General features: G+C 41.7%; 1 protein-coding gene across 2 annotated transcripts in view; it reads right to left on the bottom strand.

The window, feature by feature from the left end:
* The window catches only part of adrb2 (adrenoceptor beta 2), a 95,281-nt gene extending 88,490 nt beyond the window's left edge, over window positions 1–6,791 (bottom strand). Inside the window, exon 1 of one of the 2 annotated variants that reach the window (XR_001729957.2) lies at window positions 5,150–6,791. Coding sequence is in view for 1 of the 2 variants with exons in the window: in XM_008104682.2 (XP_008102889.1) it covers window positions 5,150–6,353 (1,204 nt within the window). In the remaining variant the exon portion in view is untranslated. The remainder of the gene's footprint in view (window positions 1–5,149) is intronic. The other variant, XM_008104682.2, reaches the window with a different exon arrangement.
* Between the last annotated feature and the right edge of the window lie 6,593 nt (window positions 6,792–13,384).

Raw genomic sequence — 13,384 nt, 5'->3', positions numbered from 1 at the left:
GAAAAGACCAAAATGTTAACAAAAACATCTCAAAGGAAAATAAAGATGAATTGGAAAAACAGACAGGTATCAAAATAGTTAGAAAACTAAAATACTTAGGAATTGAGATAGCAACAAGTAACGCCCAGTTGCTAAAGAATAATTATGAAAAAAAATGGACGGAGATAAAGGAGAAATTGAAACGATGGGACAAGTTAAACCTCTCTCTGCTTGGTAGAATAGCAGTGGTGAAAATGAACATTTTGCCAGAAGTATTATACTTGTTCCAAACCATCCCAATTATCAGATCAAAAATGATGTTCACAAAATGGGAGAAAGATATAAAAAAGTTCATATGGCGAAACAAAAAAAGCAAAGACATAAGCCCAAAATTTAAAAGATGATAGGAAAAGAGGGGAACTAGCCTTCCCGGATCTGCAATTATATTACGAGGCGGCCACATTGGCCTGGGTGAAAGACTGGGCCTCCCTAGAGAAGAAGAAAATTCTGGCTTTAGAAGGGGAAGACTTACAATGGGGGTGGCACAGCAATTTATGGAAAGGGAAATTTTTTACAGATAGACAAAAAATTAATAAAAATATTATACAGACAATTACTTATTTGGGCAACAGAAGAAGAGCAAGTAAAGGACATGATGGTAAAATGGGCCAGAATAGTTGGACACACTATCAGCATGAGTCAATGGGAGGAGTTATGGATAAAGAAATTAGGGTATGCATATTCAGGACACGTATGAGGAGAGCCAAAGATTTTCCGGCCATTTTTCATTTCATTCAAATCCAAACATATTGTAAATCACCTTAGCTAAGGCTAAACTGAAATGTACCCCTTTCAAACAATGAACTACGAAGCTGCCTTGTTTCAGCAAACCAGAGATAGAAATAATTTTAGATCAAAATGGGCATTATTTAGTGAGCCACAGAAAGCCCCCCAGTTTGCATTTTCCTGGCCACAATCCCCTTCAGACTCATTCTCTAACCCCTCCCCTGCAGAAAAATTGCAGAAAACAGTTTCTGCAATTTTATGCTTAAAACACATTATCCTGCCTGTGCAGCTTGCCCCTGGCAGCCCAAAGGGAAAATTACTAACCCGGTCAATAGATTTAAAGTCACTCCTGGACTTTTCTTCCTTTCTGTAGTTCTCTCAAACTGGTATGGCTAACCCTGAGGTATTTTGAGCTTCCCTTTCAACCCTCAGTTCAGACAGCAGGACACAGCACAAGGCCACACAGCTAATTGAACACTGAATTGAAAGCTTCCAGTTTCCTCTGCAGACCAGAAGCAAGATCAGGAAAACACAAGGAAAAGTTTTGTTCTTGTCACAATAAGTCATACTGATATCTGAAGTGGTAGTCAGTGAACTAGCACCACTTAAAGTGCTGAAGGGGTCAAAGCTATATCATGACCTTTAAAAAAAATATCAAATGAGACACATCAGTGAAAAAGTGCTTTCTTCTTTTTGGATTACAGAGAACTAAGTGTTCCGTGAAGCTCAAAATAGCTTTTCACCCTAGAAAGGCCGGGAAGCTTAGCATGCCAGATTTTCATTAGAAAGACAATAATAATGATCGTGATAATGAGAATATTAGCACAGATATTGAAATGAAAAATGTTTTCCTGATGCAGAAAGCACCATGTTCTCTATTTTAGCAATTTTCCATTCCCTTGTCACTCATATTCTAAAAAAGAATAGAGACAAAAGATCTGGGGGAAGTGAACTTTACACCTTGCAAAAATCATCAATGAAGATGTGGGTCATTTGAAAGTTTGTTTTGCATTGTGCTCCAACTAAAAATCCTGACTTCAAAGCTTAGCCTTTCTCACTGTTGGTGTCTCTCTTTTGCAAGCCTGCAAGAGTGTTGGCCTTCCTCTACATACATCTCACACTCCATCATCCCCTCTTTTCCTGCACCTGTTGACCCATGTCTGAATATCATTTTCCGCTTTGGCAGCCCTTAAAAACTGGCTACTCGCATAAAGCCCACCCATAAGAAAGGAAAAGTGACAGTCAAAGAGTCTATGAAACAAGCCAAATGGTAAACAAATAATGACTGGACAGGGCTGCAGCCAATCTTTCAGTTTTGCCAGAGAACACATGGAGTTTTTCCTCCATAGACCAAATAATAATAATCAAATGTTATTTTGAAAGGTTGGAATGACCTCTCACATTAAGCTCTGACAGAGGCAGTTCTCTGGAACATTTCCAAAGTTTGGTTGGGTTCTTTCACCTTTCTCTTCTGATCTGGTCAGCCAAAGTACACAACTTAAAAAGTACCCCCACCCTGGCCATTCCTCAGACAGTACTAGAAATGTCACATAAAAATACATTTTGCCTACTAAATCTCCTGGGATAGTTTCAGAAGTGTCTATAAAAATACCGATTGCCTTGAAATGCATACTTAATGAATCATCGACTTTGTTACAACAAGTCTTCCTCATTGGGGAAAAGGCACCTCTTTTCTTTTCATCTCTTTCTGTTTCACTCCCTTCCCCTCCCATGACCAAAAATGGAAGTTAAACTTTGACTGCCAGGTGAGGGAGCTCTGTGCCAAGATCACAAACACGCTGTTTTCAAACATAGGATTGTGAATGACAGAGAGCTGCATCCAAAGCTGCAATCAGGAGTGGGAGAAGTGGAGGAGGGTGCCCATAGTCATATGGCTGACTGGTTTTCTTTCCTAGGTCTGTCAACATGCACTTGGGCATCTCTCTCTCTCTCTCTCTCTCTCTCACACACACACACACACACACACAAAGTTGGATGGCCTCACAGAGATAACGCTACAGCCCTTCAAGTGCTGTGACGACTCCTTAGTAAATCTTAGATTTAAATAGAGATGCAAAGAGTTTTCAAGAATGATTGAATTTCTGCAGTATCCTAATAGCTCCAGCAACATTTTCTTTTGAGATGTTTATTTAACTTTAATTTAAGCAGAGGCAACATATATGCCTAGTCAGAGCAGAGAATTACTTTCATAGCTACCAGGAGTGGCACCAGGACTGTTAAGACACAACACTTTTTCATCTTTGGTAATCAGGGCAAGTTTCCTGAATGGTGCCAACACTGATGATTTTTGAATGTTCTTACATAGTTTATGACAGACTGATTTCATACAGGTCCAGCAGTGTTCCCAAAGAGCAGCGGAAAAAGACAGCTGTAAGGACAGAGACTAATAGGACATACCCTGTTTCCCCTAAAATAAGACATCCCCAGAAAGTAAGACCTAGTAGAGGTTTTGCTGAATTGCTAAATATAAGGCCTCCCCCAAAAGTAAGACCTAGCAAAGTTTTTGTTTGGAAGCATGCTCGGCACCCGCCAAACAAAACACCAGAACTTGCAGGATCGGTAAATGTACATATCAGTTGTACATGGAAATAATGGTAATAATATATTAAAATGTTATATTATTTATATTTATACAGTAGTAATAAGAAATTCTTGACAGGAGTCATAGCTTGTCTGGTTTGGTTATGTTGGTTTGTGATGACAACTACTGTACAGTATATAATAAATGTTCATTTTTTTGTTCAACAATAAATGTGAATTCTTCTTCATGGAAAAATAAGACATCCCCTGAAAATAAGACCTAGAGCATCTTTGGGAGCAAAAATTAATATAAGACACTGTCTTATTTTCGGGGAAACACGGTAGTTAGGAAGGAAAATAGCTATGCCCCTCAATGAATATAAATTGTTAACAAAAATATAAGCTCTTAATAAAGGTTAAACACCTTCAGGCAGGGGTAAGCACACTATGTACTAGTTTAGCAATATGATACAAGGAACCCAGATCAATCCCATGTTTATTCCAGAATTCATGACTTCCAGGCTGCTGTGGACTGCCGTTTTGAAGAAGAAGAAGAAGTAGTAGTAGTAGTAGTGGTGGTGGTGGTGGCGGCATTTCTGGGAAGGGAGTGGAGTTTTTTCCTCTGTCATTATAGTGTCATGCCTTTAGAATCACTTACTGAACTGAAGTTGTTAGCCAAGGTCCCTTAAATTGAAATGACTTGCTGGTCCAAGACTATCAAAGCACTGCTTGGAGTAACGATTACTTTTGCTTTCCTGTCATGCCTCACTGGGAAGTCACAGAAGGGGAAATGAAAGCATAGGCACAACAGGTTGCTGAGCTAAACCCTCAACAGAATCAAAACTTTATTTTATATTATCACAGAAATTGGACTTTAAAAAACTTCTAGAGTTCAGTAAATCATCATCTGGATCACAGCAACAGCTACAAAACATTTTGCTTCATGATTTTAAAATAAGGGCTCACTATTTAAGATTATGCCTTGTATTTGCCAAGAATCTAAATATGGAACAATGAGCCCTGATTGCAGGAAACCCATGAATATTACTACTGGTGCAATATGATAAATGGGCAATGAGTGTGGGCTAGTTACACTACAAGGCAACTCTCAGCTTCTCAACTACATAAGCCTGTAGGATTTTAATACTGTCAGTTAAAAACAAAATTCAAAGTGGGATTTCACCGGGTGAAAATACATTTAAAAAAACCTAAAAGAATGAGGTGCTAAAGGCATGTTTGTTGTATTTGTATCAGCAGTAATTTATAAAGATTTTGGAAGTTCCTCTTGAACAGATTCCGATACAATGTATAGAACATGACACATTCAAATAACTTTAATTTTGTTTTTTAGAAAAGGTAAACACTTTACAGTATTCCTAAAAAATATCAGATTGAGCTTAATGTCTTTGCCTTAAAGGAATCCTTAGAGACATCATCTTCTAAGGAGGGGTTGGTTCATCAATAGCACCAAATTCTTTCTCAAGTGCAGGGACTTCATATCTAGGAACAACAGCTCGGCTCAGTGCAATTCCTACACTTATGAGGTAGATGAATATGGTGACACTACACCACAACCAAGATGTTCCTTGGAAGACTAGGCCCAGCAGTGCATTTAAGTCTTGGTGGAAGAAGGAGCTCTAATTAGTATATAAGCAAATCCAGTCATGCCCTTCCTTAAATATCGATATAGCCATAAAATACAGTTCTCCTCCTGCATTTGGGACCACTGTAATTGTCCAAACAGCTGTTCTATTTCCCATTTTACATGTCATTACCATCAATTGCCATGGTCATCAACCATGCCCCATCCCCTGCAAATTAATGTTACCATGCAACACAGTACCTTTGCAATGTAAATGCTCTTCCCCAGTAGGAAGGCTGTCTTCTTCACACAGCAATTCGCAGGCCCTTTCTCGCCCCACATGAAAGCTATTGTGATCCCCAATAAAGTCATTTTTTCCAGTGCTATTGGAATATCCGTTGATGTACATTTTCAGGGCAGACCTCCGGAAGCAGAGGATCTCCTGGAAAGCATACCTAAAGTCTGGGCTCCGGCAGTAAATTAAGGGGTTGAAGGCGGAATTGACATATCCCAGCCAGTTCAAGATCACGTACAGGGATTTGGGGATCACATCTTCGTTGATGGCGTGCACAAAGTGGACAATGAAGAACGGGAGCCAACACAGTGTGAAAGTGCCCATGATAATGCCCAGGGTTTTGAGAGCTTTATGTTCCTTCAAGCAAAACTTGGACACTCTCCTGTTACCGGCTCTTCCTGCATTTTGTTCCTGTTGGTTGCTCTGCTGGTGGAACCGACCCTCGCACTTGTCTATCTTCTTGAGCTGCTTCCGGGCAACCTGGAAGACCCTCCCGTAGACAAAAACCATGACCACCAGCGGCAGGTAGAAGGAGATGACGGAAGAAATGATGGCATACCCTCCGTTGATGAAGAAATCGCAACAGTTCTCATCCTTGTAGCACTTCTTAGCCTCGGGGATGTCAGCTTTGTCCCAGTCCATCTGGATGGGCAAGAAGGAAGTCAAGATGGAGATGACCCAAACCAACAAGATGATCACCCGGGCTTTATTCTTGGTCAGGTGGCTTTGATACTTGAAAGGGGAGGTAATGGCAAAGTAGCGGTCCATGGCGATGACGCAGAGGGTCTCGATGCTGGCCGTGACACACAGCACGTCAATGGAGGTCCACAGCTTGCACCAGATGTTCCCAAACTTCCAGGTGCGCTGGATGATGTGGCTGGCCCCAAAGGGGATCACGCCCAGGCCCATCAGGAGGTCGGCGCAGGCCAGGGAGGTGATGAAGTAGTTGGTGACCGTCTGGAGCCGCTGGAACTTGGCGATGGCGGTGATCACCAGCACGTTGCCAAAGACGATGGCCAGCACGATCAGGGACATGAGGATGCCCATGCCCACCACCCAGGATTCCTCTGAGGCGGTGGCGTTGCCCGAAGTGGGCCCACCAGAGGGGCTGTCGTTCAGGCTCAGGGCGAAGGGCAGGAGCGGGCTGGCGGGGGAGCTGGCCGCTTCCATGGCGCCTCCAGGAGCCCCAGCGTCTTCAGCCTCGGGCAGCTCTGGGTCCCCGGGCCGCGGGGAGGGAGGCCGGGCTCCGCATGTGGCCCCCGCCTTCCAGTCCTTCCGCCTTCCTCCTGCTCGCAGAGCCCTCGCCCGCCGAAGAACTTGTCCCGGCGCCCGTTAGGTTTAGGGGAGTTTATAGGAACTCCGAAATGTGACGTCAAGCCGCCCCCAGCCAATGGGCTGCCGGCGCACGGCCACCCTCCGAGCGAGCGACACCCGCGCAGCCACGCTCCGGGATTTGTGTCCCGCCCGTCAATGGGCTGCCCGCCTGCCCGCCGGACTGACTGACTACCTGTCTTCTTTCTTGCTTTCTTTCTGCGGCGGAGGCTTCGGACAGGGATCGCCGAGGGAAGGGAGGCTGAGGGAAATGGGTGGCTTGGCCATTAGGAAGGGGAAGACACCTTCCTTCCTTCCTTCCTTCCTTCGGCACCTGATCCGAAGCGGGAGCAGCCTGGGCTCCCCCGACAGAGCAGGAGGAAGAAGCCCGTGGCGGGGAGGCAGGAAGGAGGGGGCCGGGGCGCTTTGAGGAAACCTGGAGCCTGCCAGCCCGGACTTCTCACTCCTCGTCCATTCCTACTCGGCGCCCTTCCCTCCATATGTGTTGTCGAAAGCTTTCATGGCCGGAATCACTGGGTTGCGGTGCATTTTCCGGCCTGTTTGGCCATGTTCCAGAAGCATTCTCTCCTGACGTTTCGCCCACATCTATGGCAGGCATCCTCAGAGGTTGTGAGGTCAGTTGGAAACTAGGCAAGTGGGGTTTAGATATCTGTGGAAGGTCCGGGGTGGGAGAAAGAACTCTTGTCTGTTTGAGGCAAATGTAAATGTTTCAATTGGCTACCTTGATTAGCAATAAATGGCCTTTCAGCTTCAAGGTCTGGCTGCTTCCTGTCAGGGGAATCCTTTTTTGGGATGTGTTAGATGGCCTTGATTGATTCATGTCTGGAATTCCTCTGTTTTATTAGTGTTGTTCTTTATTTACTGTCCTGTTCTTGTCAATCAGACAAGAGTTCTTTCCCCCACCCAGGACACTCCACAGATATATAAACCCCAATTGCATAGTTTTCCAACAGACCTCACAACCTCTGAGGATGCCTGCCATAGATGTGGGAAAAATGTCAGGAGAGAATGCTTCTGGAACATTTATTTATTTATTTATTTACAACATTTTTAGCCCGCCTTTCTCACCTGAGGGGACTCATGGCCATACAGCCCAGAAAACCTACAGCAACCCAGTGATTCCAGCCATGAAAGCTGGTAAACTGGCTGGGATTTCTGGGAGTTGTAGGCCAAAACACCTGGGGACCACAGGTTGAGAACCACTCTACACGATAATCTCTATAAGGAACCACTTTTTCCTGTGGTTGTTCCCACAAACTGCTTGTTTTTCTCTTTTGTCTCACGGCACATCTACACTGGCCACTTCAGTCAGCTTCAAACTGGTGTTGAAGAAAATGTTCTCCCTGTACAGATGATCACTTAGGAAATCCTGAAACCAGAGGGAGGCCAGGATAGCGATTACACAAACCAGAGAGCACTGTTGCACATTGAGGATTTCTTCGTTTTGGGTGCTTTCGGAGAGGGAGACAATCAGCGCTCAGTTGGTACTCATGAATGTAATAAGAATGGTTTCTAAAATAATAGTTACTGGACTTTTGGTTTGCTACATTTGAGGTCCTTACTTGAATAAGATGCCGAGGCTTTTCAGATAGTAAATGCAGTACAACCCCAGTATCAGCTGAGGATAGATGATGATGATGTTGATGATAGCTAACCCTATTGAAATGAAGATTTTTTTTGGCCCAAGAATACCATAGAATCTTTCCAGATGACCTAGCAAATGGCTAGAGAGGACATATTTTGTCAGAGATGGATAAATGAAACAGCGGGAAGTCATACTTACTGTACCTAATGTTTTTCAATAGCTGCTATTAACAAGAAGTACAATGAGATTATGTTTTTCCTTTTCTAAAGTGTAATGATCAATTCATTAACAATAAAGTAATGAGGACTATATATTACCTCTTGTGTGCTTTTATGTTTGGGAGATTTTCTGTTCACTTGCCTGGGGTCTTTTAGCAAGCAATGCCTCTATCTGGTTGGCAACTGTGGAAAACATTGGCTCCCTAGATGTGCCATTTTGGTCTTGATCCAGCCTGCCCCTTCTTATAGCCTAAACTGTTTATCTCTCATCCATTGCAGTTATTATTGATTCCTTTCTATAACATCCCTCCTGCCTAATCAAAATCCATGAATTCAGTCATTCAAGCTTTCTCTTAATCAAGTTGTAATTGTTTTAACATTCCTTTCTTCCATCATATACTAGCTCCTGACTGATATTTGAATCCAAGCAGGGCCAGCCTTGGTTAGCACTTGGATGGGAGGCTGCCAATGAAAACCAGAAGCTGCAGGCCATATTTCAGAGGAAAGAATAGGGAAAAAATGCCTCTGAGTATTCCTTGTCTAAGAAAATCCCAAGGAATTAATGGGATTGCAATAAGTCAACTAGTGAAGTGGACACACACACATCACAAATTTAACACTCACACTATCCCCCATCTCCCCCATCCTGGTACATCCTCCTGATAATAAACTGCCACTACAGAATGGAAAATTCAAAAGAGAACATAGGAGCTTTTAAAGGTCACTACAGAATATGAGTTCATTTTGCAGCTACACAAAAGCAGAGTCTCTATTATTCTAGACTTTTGGGATTTGTTAGAGAAAGGAAAGAATAACTTAACAATCCGGAAAATATGAGTAGTTCACTAGAAAGTACTTTACTTTGATATACATTTTGTTTATTCATTTATTATATTTATTTATATCCCACATTTTCTCTCCATGTGGAGACTCAAAAGTGGATCACAACTAAAACCACTTCAATGCAACTTAAAATACACAAATATTAAAACAGTATTAAACAACATTAATACTAAAGCAATCCAGGTTAAAACCATAAAAGCATATAAAATCACATCACCAAATCATAGCAGCCCTTGATGGTCTTAAGGTCTTAAACACCTTAATCTTTAAAAGCCTGCCTTAATAAGAAGGTTTTAACCTCCTGCTGGAAGGTTAGCAAGGAGGGGGCCATTCTGGCTTCCCTGGAAGAAGGGAGTTCCAGAGTCAAGGGGCAGCCACCGAGAAGGAAGGCCCGCTCTCTCGTTCCCACCAACCAAACTTAAAATGCAGGTGGGACCGAGAGAAGGGCCTCTCCTGAAAATCTGAGGGTCCAAGACCACCTTGGCTAGCTTAGGAAGGAAGACTGTTGAGCAGTGAGGTGGACGGTACACCAACAGAATCTCTATTCTGTCCCGGTCACATACATCTCTCCTGCCTGGCCAAAATCCATGTATTCAGCCATTCAAGGTTTCTCTTAACCAAGTTCTAATTGTTTTCCTGTTCCTTTTTTCCATCGTAGATATTACACACACACACACACACATACTTCTATGTTAAGATCAGTTGACATGTTACACAATATTTACATGGTGTTCCAAGTAGGGGAAAAGAACCTTTATTAATTTATCATATCTTTTCAAAGATCAACATGAGAGACTGAGATGCAAAATGCATCTTGGATTGCTTGCACATAAAATAGATGGGTATGATATTGCATAAAAGTTACTATATCTGACTTCATGCTTTCAAAGAGTACATTTACGAAGTAAGTTTTTTGAAAAGTTCTATGCAATAGAGTTTGCCTTGCCAATATGAAATGAACAAGACATTTTGACTTTTCCAGTTCTGTGCAGTGATCAGTTAGGAAGAAAAAATAATCAGATCCTTGTCTGATAGACACTCACTAGAAACAAGATACCTAAAGTAAGAGACAGTTCCATGATAGCCATGTATAAATACGTGAGAGAGCAGGCTTGTTTTCTGATGCCCTGGAAACTGGAACTTGGAGCAAGGGTTTCAAATTACAGGAATGGAGATTCCACCTGGACATTAGGAAGTACTTCCTGACTGCAAGAGCTGTTCAGCAGTGGAACTCTCTTCCTCAGAGTGTTGTGGAAGCTCCTTTCTTTGAAGATTTCAAACAGAGGTTGGCCATCTGTCAGGGGTACTTTGTGCTTTTCCTGAGTGACAGGGAGTTGGACAAGATGGCCCATGTGGTCTCTTCCAACTCTAGTCTATATTTTGGTTATTATTTCTACTTTGATGAAACCTTGAACCAGAACTGGAGTGTCGGGACACCAAATATAGCTATAGGTCCCCATTAAATCTGTGTTTCATGAGTGCAGAGAGGCATAAAATGCAGATATGATATTTAATTAGTAAATCTAACTGGAACAAGCTATTTTACAGTGTATTAAGGATCTGTTTAATTTGAAAACTAAAAAGAAATCAGAGCAATTATTGACCTTGATTTCTCTCAATCCTATAGATGAGAGACCTCCACCTAACTCTTTCATCACCAAGCCTATCAGCAAATATTATACAGAAGGCTTTATTCAAATATACTGTATTTCAATTAAAGTAATTGATTCTCTGAATTTAGCATCCTTGCTTTGCAACCACATTATTCAAAGCAAGTAAGATAAAAATATCCCTAAAATAAGTAATGCACCTTCTTTCAAGAAGAACAATAGAGACAGTGCAAATTGCTGAATAGTGGGAGAACAAAATATGAATTAAGTGGCAGACATATAGGAACTCAGGAACAAGAGTGAGATCAATTAAACAGGGGTGTGGTGCAGGCGGGAGAGCAAGCCAGCTGCAATTAGCTGCAATGAATCACTCTGACCAGGAGGTCATGAGTTTGAGGCCCGCTTGGAGCCTATGTTTGTCTTGTCTTTGTTCTATGTTAAAAGGCATTGAATGTTTGCCTATATGTGTAATGTGATCCGCCCTGAGTCCCCTTCGGGGTGAGAAGGGTGGAATATAAATGCTGTAAATAAATAAATAAATAAATTCAAAAGCCTCCCAAAATATATTTAATTGGTATTGTTATATATCTGACAACCTCTGAGGATGCCTGCCATAGATGTGGGTGAAACATCAGGAGAGAATGCTTCTGGAACATGGCCATACAGCCTGGAAAACATACAACAACCCTGTGATTCCGACCATGAAAGCCTTTGACAACACAGTATTCTTAGTGTTACACATCAGTTATACACATTACTTGGACCATGCAGATATCTAACACAGGCAAAACTAGACAATAACATGTTTCAATTGCTGTAATGTGCTATGACATAGTCAGATCTGTGGAGGATCCATTGGGATTAACAACTGAAGTGTTGGAAATTAAAGTCTAATCAAATCATTAAAACTTTACAGAAAATACATAATCTTTGAAAACCATGGAAGATCTCTAAACCACCCGATGACTGTTCTGAATTACTGGGATGTGCAAGTTAGGTAATATTATATCACATGTCTGCATGTTCAGCCTGCAAGAGTAGTAGTATAATATATAATTGTCCCAGGTAGTCCCAATTCTGTCTAAAGCAGAAGGAAGTATTGGTGTATGTTTTGATAGTTATTTCTTTATATTTTAATCCTGTGCACACATAATAGGGAATGAATGCCAACAAAAACAGTGGGGCATATCCTTGAGTAAGCATGCATGCGATTGCACTGTCAAAAATTACATCAAAGCAAGTGTTGGTATTCCCATCATCCACAGCTCTAGGTTGATACAACAAAAAGAAAAGAAAAATAAAGTCCTAATGAGAGAGAGAGGAATAATAGTTTTTATCCAATTGCTGCCAGATACAAGGTTAAGTTCCGCCCACTTGGTCTCCTAGCAACCTACTCAGCCCAGGGGACAGGCACAGTTAGGCCTCACTTAGGCCTCTTCCACAGATTATCTAATTTGCACTGGATTATATGGCAGTGTAGACTCAAGGCCCTTCCACACAGCTATATAACCCATTTATAATCTTATATTATCTGCTTGGCACTGGATTATCTTGATTCCACACTGCCATATAATCCACTTCAGAAGGGGCCTCATATAATCCAGTTCTAAGCAGATAATATAAGATTATAAATATACAGTAGAGTCTCACTTATCCAACATAAACAGGCCGGCAGAACGTTGGATAAGTGAATATGTTGGATAATAAGGAGGGATTCAGGAAAAGTCTATTAAACATCAAATTAGGTAATCATTATACAAATTAAGTACCAAAACATCATGTTATACAACAAATTGGATAGAAAAAGTAGTTCAATGCGCATTAATGCTATGTAGTAATTACTGTATTTACAAATTTAGTACCAAAATATCACAATGAATTTAAAACATTGACTACAAAAACATCGACTACTAAAAGGCAGACTGCGTTGGATAATCCAGAACACTGGATAAGCGAATGTTGGATAAGTGAGATTCTACTGTAATATGAAATAATTACTGTGGTAATCCAGTCCAACCCAATTCTGCCATGGAGGACACAATCCAAGCACGCCCAACATATGGCCACCCAGCCTCTGAAGAAGAAGAAGAAGAAGAAGAAGAAGAAGGGGAAGATGATGATCATACAATCATAAGGTTAGGAGACACCCCTAAGGATCATCCAATTCAACTTCCTTCTACCATACAGGACGACACAAACCAAGCACTCCTGACAGATGGCCATCCAAGATCTGCACAATAATAATACAAATCGAATCATAGAATCAGACAGTTAGGAGAGACCCCAAAGGCCATCCAGTCCAACCCAACTCTGCCATTGGACAATACAATCCAAGCACTCCCAACAGATGGCCAGCCAGCCTCTCAATAATAATAATAATAATAATAATAATAATAATAATAAGAAGAAGAAGAAGAAGAAGAAGAAGAAGAATATCATACAATCCTAAGGTTAGCAGATACTCCTAAGGATCATCCAGTTCAACTTCCTTATATCATGCAGGAGGACACAATCCAGTCACTCCTGACAGACGGCCATCCAATATCTTCGCAATAATAATACACATCGAATCATAGCATCAGACAGTTAGGAGACACCCCTAAAGGCCATCCA

The sequence above is a fragment of the Anolis carolinensis genome, chromosome 2, assembly GCF_035594765.1.
Source record: "Anolis carolinensis isolate JA03-04 chromosome 2, rAnoCar3.1.pri, whole genome shotgun sequence".
NCBI classification, from domain to species: Eukaryota; Metazoa; Chordata; class Lepidosauria; order Squamata; family Dactyloidae; genus Anolis; species Anolis carolinensis.
The sequence above is the reverse complement of the archived record's forward strand: the minus strand, read 5'-3'. Positions and strand labels throughout refer to the sequence as shown.